The 9,298-nt window shown below is 44.3% G+C and overlaps 1 protein-coding gene across 1 annotated transcript in view; it reads left to right on the top strand.

The window, feature by feature from the left end:
* The first annotated feature begins 433 nt into the window (after positions 1 to 433).
* LONP2 (lon peptidase 2, peroxisomal) overlaps positions 434 to 9,298 on the top strand; it is a 73,614-nt gene continuing 64,749 nt past the window's right edge. The window contains exons 1-4 of the mRNA XM_072117161.1: positions 434 to 788; positions 3,644 to 3,878; positions 4,111 to 4,242; positions 6,193 to 6,315. Coding sequence (XP_071973262.1) covers positions 556 to 788; positions 3,644 to 3,878; positions 4,111 to 4,242; positions 6,193 to 6,315 — 723 coding nt within the window. The 5' untranslated portion in view covers positions 434 to 555. The remainder of the gene's footprint in view (positions 789 to 3,643; positions 3,879 to 4,110; positions 4,243 to 6,192; positions 6,316 to 9,298) is intronic.

Here is a 9,298-nt window from a genome sequence, read left to right as displayed (position 1 = left end):
CAGTGATCTTGTTGTCCCTGCAGATTGTGCAAGTGATTGCATTCGTTTCAAAAAGCAAACGACAAACGCATGCGTTTTAAAAAACACAACCTCTTTGAATAGCGCAATGAAAACGCACCTCAAAAACGCCAAGTTAAGACACTGTCACCTAAAATCCATTGTAAAATCCAATATGCAAATATGATGCATTTTTCAAGGATGCAAAATCGCAATGAACAAAAACCTGACAAAAAAAAGCTACGTGTGTCACTGGCCTCATTGGACCCCACACTGTATAATGACCCTGTTTCTCTAGCCCACCATCTCTTAATGACCACTTTTTTGTAGCTCACCACCTACAATGACTCCCAATCTCATATAATGGGTGCTTCTCACTTTTCCTTAGTAACTTCACTTTCCTCCTGTCACCATTAGATGTCAGCACCTGATAAAGCGCCACCGTGCGAGGTTTATGGTTGTTTGTCACTATGTGCTCGCCGTACTTGTAGTCCGGATCTTGCCCTTTGCCCGGAGTTACCACCTGACTTTACTCGGTTGTGTCTTAGGGCGCAGGTCATGACCAACAGCGGCTCCATTCAGATTCCCCGGCGTCTGCCGCTGCTGCTCACCCAAGATGGAGTGCTACTGCCGGGCTCCAGCATGCGCTGCAGCGTGGACACTCCCGGGAACATGGAGCTGGTGCGGAGCCGCCTGCTGCGGGGAACATCACTCAAGAGTACAATCATTGGGGTCATCCCAAACACCAGAGACCCTGCCACTGACAACGAGGAGCTGCCTGCCATGCACAGGTGTGCCAGTCTCTGCTTGTAATGTCCCTAGGTGCCCAATAGATTCTCTGCTTGCATGTATCTTGTGATGCCCAATGCCTAGGTGCCCAGTAGAGTCTCTGCTTGCATGTATCTTGTCATGCCCAATGCCTAGGTGCCCAGTAGATTCTCTGCTTGCATGTATCTTGTCATGCCCAATGCCTAGGTGCCCAGTAGAGTCTCTGCTTGCATGTATCTTGTCATGCCCAATGCCTAGGTGCCCAGTAGAGTCTCTGCTTGCATGTATCTTGTCATGCCCAATGCCTAGGTGCCCAGTAGAGTCTCTGCTTGCATGTATCTTGTCATGCCCAATGCCTAGGTGCCCAGTAGATTCTCTGCTTGCATGTATCTTGTCATGCCCAATGCCTAGGTGCCCAGTAGATTCTCTGCTTGCATGTATCTTGTCATGCCCAATGCCTAGGTGCCCAGTAGATTCTCTGCTTGCATGTATCTTGTCATGCCCAATGCCTAGGTGCCCAGTAGTCTCTGCTTGCATGTATCTTGTCATGCCCAATGCCTAGGTGCCCAGTAGAGTCTCTGCTTGCATGTATCTTGTCATGCCCAATGCCTAGGTGCCCAGTAGAATTGTCAGGGGTGGCAGAATCCTACATTGGCGTTGGTTTGTGGGGTGGAGGTGAACCTTGCTGCAGCTTACCATACACTGTTTTCGGTTGTCCTGTCATTCCTGCCTTCCTTTAGGAGTCCTCATTTGGTAATAACTTCCATAAAAGGTCAGATTCATCTGGTTGAAATGATGGACCCTGCTTATCCATCTGAATGCCCTGGTGTATATATGTGCTGAACACTGTTCTATACATTTTCTTGTTGTTGATCACATTGTAGCCATGCTTACATGTAGCAGTAGTTATTTCCTGACTCTTCTGGGGATGTGAGTTCTAATACCTGTGCACTCCCCATCCCCAGTATTCGGCCTTTGGACTGTAATCTTTCTGTCTTTTATCAGGTTTACATAACAGACACAGAGTTGAAGGACAATGAGGTAGAATGTTCTGAAAACTGTATCATAAGTTATTACTGGATATAATTTCATTTAGCGAACTTGCCAACTCAATATACAAACAGGAGTCCATCTGATCGGTTTTGCTGACTTAGTTTCACCCCACAACATCAATAAACGAGAAAAATTAGTTTTTTACTCTGACCGGCGCTCTAAATGATTTTCTGTAGGTCTACTCTATTAAAATGTCCGATGTTCCCTTGCCGTTGAACAGCACAATTCCACAGATCCTTCTGATAAAATAGGCCACCATTCAGACAAACGCTATCGCGGTTTTCACTCTTCCTTCATTTTCCTCAATTTCTGATAATGAATTGCTGGAAAATATACGCGTATAGGTAGTGCAGTACGCTCTAATATGTTAACATTTATTCAAATACATTGTACTCACAAAATGAAGATAAAAATGTGCATATCAAAAGTAAATCACGGGACGCAAGCCTCACATGTCCACCCATATTAGAACGTACTGCGCTATCTATACGCCTATTTCTTACAGCAATTCATTATGAGGAATTGAGGAAAATGAAGGAAGAGTGAAAAACGCGATGTGTTTCTCTGAATGGTGGCCTATTTTAACAGAAGGATTTGAGCTGTTCAACGGCAAGGGAACATCAGACATTTTAATAGAGAAGACCTTGGGAACTCCGGTCAGAGTAAAAAACAAATTTTTCTCGTTTATTGATTTTATGTGGAACGAGTGCCCAAACTACAACCAAGACTCACTTATTTATCTCAAAGTGCCAACACATAAATTTAATTTGAGATTTATACTCCCTTCTGTCACAGCTTTCATTGATACCAGCACCCTGAGGACACCAATAAAGCATAAAAGAAAAGAAGAAATTTGGATGATCATTGTAGCTTTGCTCCAGGGTCCCATAAACAGGAAGATTTGTCAGGGCTGAAGCAGTAGCTACAATGATAATCCAGATCTGTCCACACCTTCCCACTCCTCCAGTAGTCCCAGGTAGAGCTGCCACTTTAAAATATATCTGTGCACAGCAAGTCCTGGGACTGCAGGAAGATACCTGGAGTGTTCTCTGGTGTTGGCCTGTGTGCCCACCGAAAGGGCTCAGAGTGCCACCGGTTAGCCACCACTGTCCTAAAGGCTAAGGGTGAAGACACACATGGCGTTTTTGGGCCGTTTTTCCTAAGTGCGTTTTCAAATAGTTAAAAACGCATGCGTTAAAAAACGCATCTGTTTTTTAAAAACGCATGCGTTTTTGTCCGTTTTTCATTGCGCTTTTTCTGAAAAGCTGGCAAAAACGCATGCGTTTTCAAAAAACGCATGCGTTTTTAAAAAACGGATGCGTTTTTTAACGCATGCATTTTTAACGATCTGAAAACGCACTTAGTAAAAACGGCCCAAAAACGGCCCAAAAACGCCATGTGTGTCTTCACCCTAAGTGTGCAACACCACAAGTTTTCAAAGTTGGTTTGCAATGGATAAGGGAGCCCAAGTCAAAAGATCTAATGACTTGTGTGTGTCTTCCTGCATTGGAGGCACTCCAGGGCTTTGTTGAAGCTCGAATATCTTTACACTTTTGAGCCAGATGAACTGTGCCACAGGATATTTGATGGTGATTCTGGAAAATCCAGACTAAAAACACTCATTCACAACATATAATGTGGTCATCAATCTGAAACTCTGAATTTCTTTGAAAATTGTGATGTGATATGATATGTGTGGTTCTGTGTAGGAAACAATTGCCACTATTTCTGTAAAATTAGACACAAGAATTTCATAGTAACAGCGAGCCAGCCTTCCATTCATTTGTTTACTTGTATTCTTTTTGATCTCCCTTGTTTTCGGTAGAATCGGAACAGCTGCATTGGTGGTGCAAGTAGTTGGCAGTAACTGGCCAAAGCCGCACTACACCTTGTTAGTAACAGGTTTGTGCCGATTCCAAATTCTGGAGGTTCTAAAAGAACGGCCTTACCCTATCGCTGTGGTGGAGCAGCTAGATCGTCTTGAGGAACTAAGCGATAAAACGGAGTTTAAGGAGGCACTTGGAGAACTTACTGAGCAGTTTTACAAGTATGCAGTGCAGGTGAGTAACATAAAATGCTAGGTGATTGCATCACCAAAACAGCTTGAAGTCGAGCCGTCACCTGGTAATACCCAGACAAGTCTGCCATTTTTGGAAAAGCTTGAGTGATGGCCTTACTTAGAGCCTGATTGCCAACTTTTGTCACCCATCTAACTTAGTACACGATAAACAATGTGGCTTATTAGATGCTTCTATTGTAACTTGTATATTTTTTTTTATCCCCAATTTTCAGCTGGTGGACATGTTGGACAACTCAGTGCCCGCAGTTGCCAAACTGAAGAAGTTATTAAATAATCTTCCCAAGGAATTACTTCCGGATGTCCTGACGTCAATCATACGGACCACCAATGAAGAGAAGCTGCAGGTCAGGAGCATTATTCTGTGATAATGTGCAGAAACGTTTTTGCAACAGTGGGAAAAAGTTGCTGACATGGTCACATACTCTCAGACTGTGTGAATTATACCAAGAGGTATATGATATGGACGAAAAAACGTCAGCTCACGCTAAACAATGGAGCTGATGATGCAGCCAAAGCTTAAAAGATACTAGGAAACTATAGGAAGTAGGCAAGTACACTCACCGGCCACTTTATTAGGTACACCATGCTAGTAACGGGTTGGACCCCCTTTTACCTTCAGAACTGCCTCAATTCTTCGTGGCATAGATTCAACAAGGTGCTGGAAGCATTCCTCAGAGATTTTGGTCCATATTGACATGATGGCATCACACAGTTGCCGCAGATTTGTCGGCTGCACATCCATGATGCGAATCTCCCGTTCCACCACATCCCAAAGATGCTCTATTGGATTGAGATCTGGTGACTGTGGAGGCCATTTGAGTACAGTGAACTCATTGTCATGTTCAAGAAACCAGTCTGAGATGATTCCAGCTTTATGACATGGCACATTATCCTGCTGAAAGAAGCCATCAGATGTTGGGTACATTGTGGTCATAAAGGGATGGACATGGTCAGCAACAATACTCAGGTAGGCTGTGGCCTTGCAACGATGCTCAATTGGTACCAAGGGGGCCCAAAGAGTGCCAAGAAAATATTCCCCACACAATGACACCACCACCACCAGCCTGAACCGTTGATACAAGGCAGGATGGATCCATGCTTTCATGTTGTTGACGCCAAATTCTGACCCTACCATCCGAATGTCGCAGCAGAAATCGAGACTCCTCAGACCAGGCAACGTTTTTCCAATCTTCTACTGTCCAATTTCGATGAGCTTGTGAAAGTTGTAGCCTCAGTTTCCTGTTCTTAGCTGAAAGGAGTGGCACCCGGTGTGGTCTTCTGCTGCTGTAGCCCATCTGCCTCAAAGCTCGATGTACTGTGCGTTCAGAGATGCTCTTCTGCCTACCTTGGTTGTAACGGGTGGCGATTTGAGTCACTGTTGCCTTTCTATCAGCTCGAACCAGTCTGCCCATTCTCCTCTGACCTCTGGCATCAACAAGGCATTTCCGCCCACAGAACTGACGCTCACTGGATGTTTTTTCTTTTTCGGACCATTCTCTGTAAACCCTAGAGATGGTTGTGCGTGAAACTCCCAGTAGATCAGCAGTTTCTGAAATACTCAGACCAGCCCTTCTGGCACCAACAACCATGCCACGTTCAAAGGCACTCAAATCACCTTTCTTCCCCATACTGATGCTCGGTTTGAACTGCAGGAGATTGTCTTGACCATGTCTACATGCCTAAATGCACTGAGTTGCCGCCATGTGATTGGCTGATTAGAAATTAAGTGTTAACGAGCAGTTGGACAGGTGTACCTAATAAAGTGGCCGGTGAGTGTATATCCCATGACCCTATCACAGCGGCACAGTTTTAAGACTTAAGAAAATAACTTGTCTGCAGTTACACTTACAAAATTACTATAAAACCTAACCTTGTACGTAACCTGGGGACTGGCTGTATTTGTTTATTGGACTGACACACAGAAACTTACTCAAAAACAAATATAGGGCAAAACATTTGTTTGTGTTTACGGCAATTTAAGAAATTGTCAGGGATGTTTTTTTGTTAACATGAGCCCCAAGGGGTATAAAAATAACAAACTGGCTATACTGGCCTTTGAACTCCTTTTCTTTCTGGATGTAAAAAAATGCTGTTCCCATTTATTGACTGCATCCTGGTGTCTATTTCATCCTTTGACATCTCTCTGTTTCAGCATTAATGGATTAAAAAAAAGTGTGTGAACTATATGTGCACCCTTTACGAAATGCTTGTTTGATCCGTACTCCTCAATATTGATCCCAATCTCTAAACATCAAAACATAATCATTGTTTCCCAATAATTTTGTCTTTTTTAGATTCTTGATGCAGTTGGGCTGGAAGAAAGATATAAAGTGACCATCCCGCTCTTGCTGCGTCAGATTGAAGGGTTAAAACTTCTCCATAAAACTCGAAACCCCAAAATAGATGATGAAAAAAGGGTATGTTATGCAGAGAATTAAAAACTAGTGTAGGTAAGGGACACAATTGGTTTCAGAGCTCATGATGCTCTCTCCTGCTTGTAGAAGTTATTGAAGATGGATCTATTACATGTAGTGGTCAGGGAAGTCGGCATGAAGCTGCATCAACAAGACTCCATTGACAACAACATTGAGTCTACAGTGTTTCCCCTTCACCACGACGGCACCAACCAGAGAGAGGGATCCGCCCCCAGGGACAGGAAACCTGAGCATAAAAAACATGCTCCTCCTATTCTGCCTCAGTGGTTTCCTGTCCCTGGAAGGGACCTGAGCGTGGGCTGAGGGAACCTCCGGTTGGTTCCGTCGGGTGCCCACAATACTACTTACCGGGGGGCGCGCCGCGTCTCTCCGAGGGAAAAAGCCGGCTCCACGTGGTCCATTCCTCCTCTCCTGCACCTCACGACACATTGTTGTGCCGCATGCGCGCGACCGGAAGTGGTCACTCTTCACTTCCGGGTCGCATCGGTGGCTGCCCGGAACGGAGGTGGGCAGCGTGAAGGCAGGAGAGAAAAAACCCCGGTGGGATAACCATCGGGGGTATTTCTGAGCAGGCTGGGCTCGATCTGTGCATATGTGTATATGCAATAAAAGATCGAGCCGGGAAAAAAAAAAAAAGCAGGAACCGGAAGGGGGCGTGGCCTGGCTGGGTTTTTTTTCACATTTAAGCGCCATGCAACAGTAAGCATTCGGTGCTTTGCAGCTCAGGCCAGGAGAATGGCGGATAAGCGTGAGCTCCCTGAACCCCTGAAGAACCCAACTCCGGTAATGAAAGTGTGGTGAGTCACCCAATGGGGCATTTTTACTTACACACACTAATGTTCTGATTCTTAATGGTTTTAGGGAGAAGATACTCCCAAGAAAGCCACTAGAAAAACACACCACAGGGAATGTAGGATGTGCAGTAGGAAGTTGCCGTCTGGTTACGAAAAAAAATACGTGTTCTTCCTGTATTGGAAAGATTATCTCAGAGGAGTCCTCCTCGTGGCTGGAGACCCTTCGTTCGGTAATTAGAGAAGAGGTCCAATTGACAGTTAAAGAAACTTTTAATCCGACACCTATATTACCAGATAAAAATCTTCCGGGTCCTTCCACTGTAACAGCTCTGGAAGACCCTTCAAACTCTGAAGAAGAGGGTGTAATTCAGGATGAGACAACTTCTTCGCTCTCTGAGGAGGAACTGACGGGGCGTCCTTTATTTTTAATGGAGGACACTGATCAGTTGTTAAAAATGATTAGAGCCACTATGGACATTGAGGAAAAGAAAGAACCAAAATCAGTCCAGGACATTATGTTTGAAAGTTTAGCGGAAAAGAAAAAACGCACTTTTCCCATTCACAACACTATTTCCACATTAATTTCAAAAGAGTGGGAAAACCCTGACAAGAAATCTTTTATTTCCAGAGCAATTAAAAGGAAATATCCTTTTGATTTAGACCATACTTCATCCTGGGGCCCTCCACCTAAAGTGGATGCTTCAATCATAAAAATGGCCCGTGGGGCTTTCTTACCCTTTGAGGATATTAGTTCCCTAAAGGATCCTTTAGATAGGAAAGCGGATGGATACCTTAAAAAAACTTGGGAGTCTTCGACTAATGCGTTTAAACCAGCTGTGGCAGCCGCTTGCACGGCCCGAGCAGTATTAATGTGGTTAGGCCAATTGGGGAATGATATACATAATAAAGTCCCTAGAGAAAGTCTACAGTCCTCTATTGCAAATATACAGAAAGGAGCAGCTCTTTTAGCAGATGCCTCAATCGATAGTCTGAGACTATCTGCAAGATCTGCGGCACTATCAAACTCTGCAAGAAGAGCCCTCTGGCTAAAAGACTGGTCGGGCGACTTGGCCTCTAGGAGCAGACTGTGTAATATACCCTGAAATGGAGATTTTTTATTCGGTCCCATCCTGGATGATTTACTGGAGAAAGCGGGGGACAAGAGAAAGGGATTCCCTTCCCCTTATGTTCCCTATAGATCAAGATCCTTTCGGTCCTTTCGTGGGGCAAGGTTTGAAAGGAAAGGAAAAGACCCTAGACCAAATTTCTCCAGACCACAGAGGAATAGAGGTTTCTTATTTAACCAGTCTAGGAATCAGTCCAAACTGTCCCGTTCCCATCCACAATGACATGAGGCCCCAGGTAGGAGGAAGACTCTCTTTTTTCCTCCCGGCCTGGAAAACAATATCAGACAGCAGCTGGATCCTAAGTACCATCTCACAAGGGATAACCTGGGACTTTACAACTCTCCCTCCTCAGAGATTCAGAATCACAAAAGTCCCGTCCAGAAAAGGTGGATTAGCAATGATGTCAGAAATTGCTTCCCTTCTTTCCAAAAAGGTACTGTGTCAGGTACCATGGGGGGAAAAGGGTCAAGGTTTTTATTCAACTCTTTTCTGGGTGAAAAAACCCAACGGGTCATTAAGAGCTATAATAAACTTAAAAGGTTTAAATTCACATCTTCAGATCCCAAGGTTCAAAATGGAAACCTTAAAGTCTACGGTAAATCTGCTATTCCCAGGATGTTTTATGGCGTCAATAGACCTGGCAGACGCTTATTACCATATTCCAATTCATCCGGAATACCAGAGGTATCTAAGACTTGCGGTTCAGATAGACCAAAAGATCTTCCATTTCCAGTTCAGAGCACTTCCCTTTGGCATAGCCATCGCACCAAGGGTTTTCACAAAAGTCATTTCAGAAATGGCAACCTTTATAAGAAAAGAGCCAGGTCTGTTCATCCCATACTTAGACGATTTCTTACTAGTTGGTACTTCAGAACATGCAGTAAGGAACCAGGTAGACAGGGTATGCAGAATCCTAGATTTCTTAGGTTGGGTCATAAACCTAGAAAAATCTTGTATAACCCCATCAACACAAAAAAGATTCCTAGGTGTACTGCTGGATTCCCAGTGTCAAAAATCCTTCCTTCCTCTAGAAAAACAGGAGAA

This window comes from Engystomops pustulosus, chromosome 7 (genome assembly GCF_040894005.1).
Source record: "Engystomops pustulosus chromosome 7, aEngPut4.maternal, whole genome shotgun sequence".
Classification (NCBI taxonomy): domain Eukaryota; kingdom Metazoa; phylum Chordata; class Amphibia; order Anura; family Leptodactylidae; genus Engystomops; species Engystomops pustulosus.
Note: the sequence above shows the minus strand (reverse complement) of the source record. Positions and strands in the feature narration are given on the sequence as shown.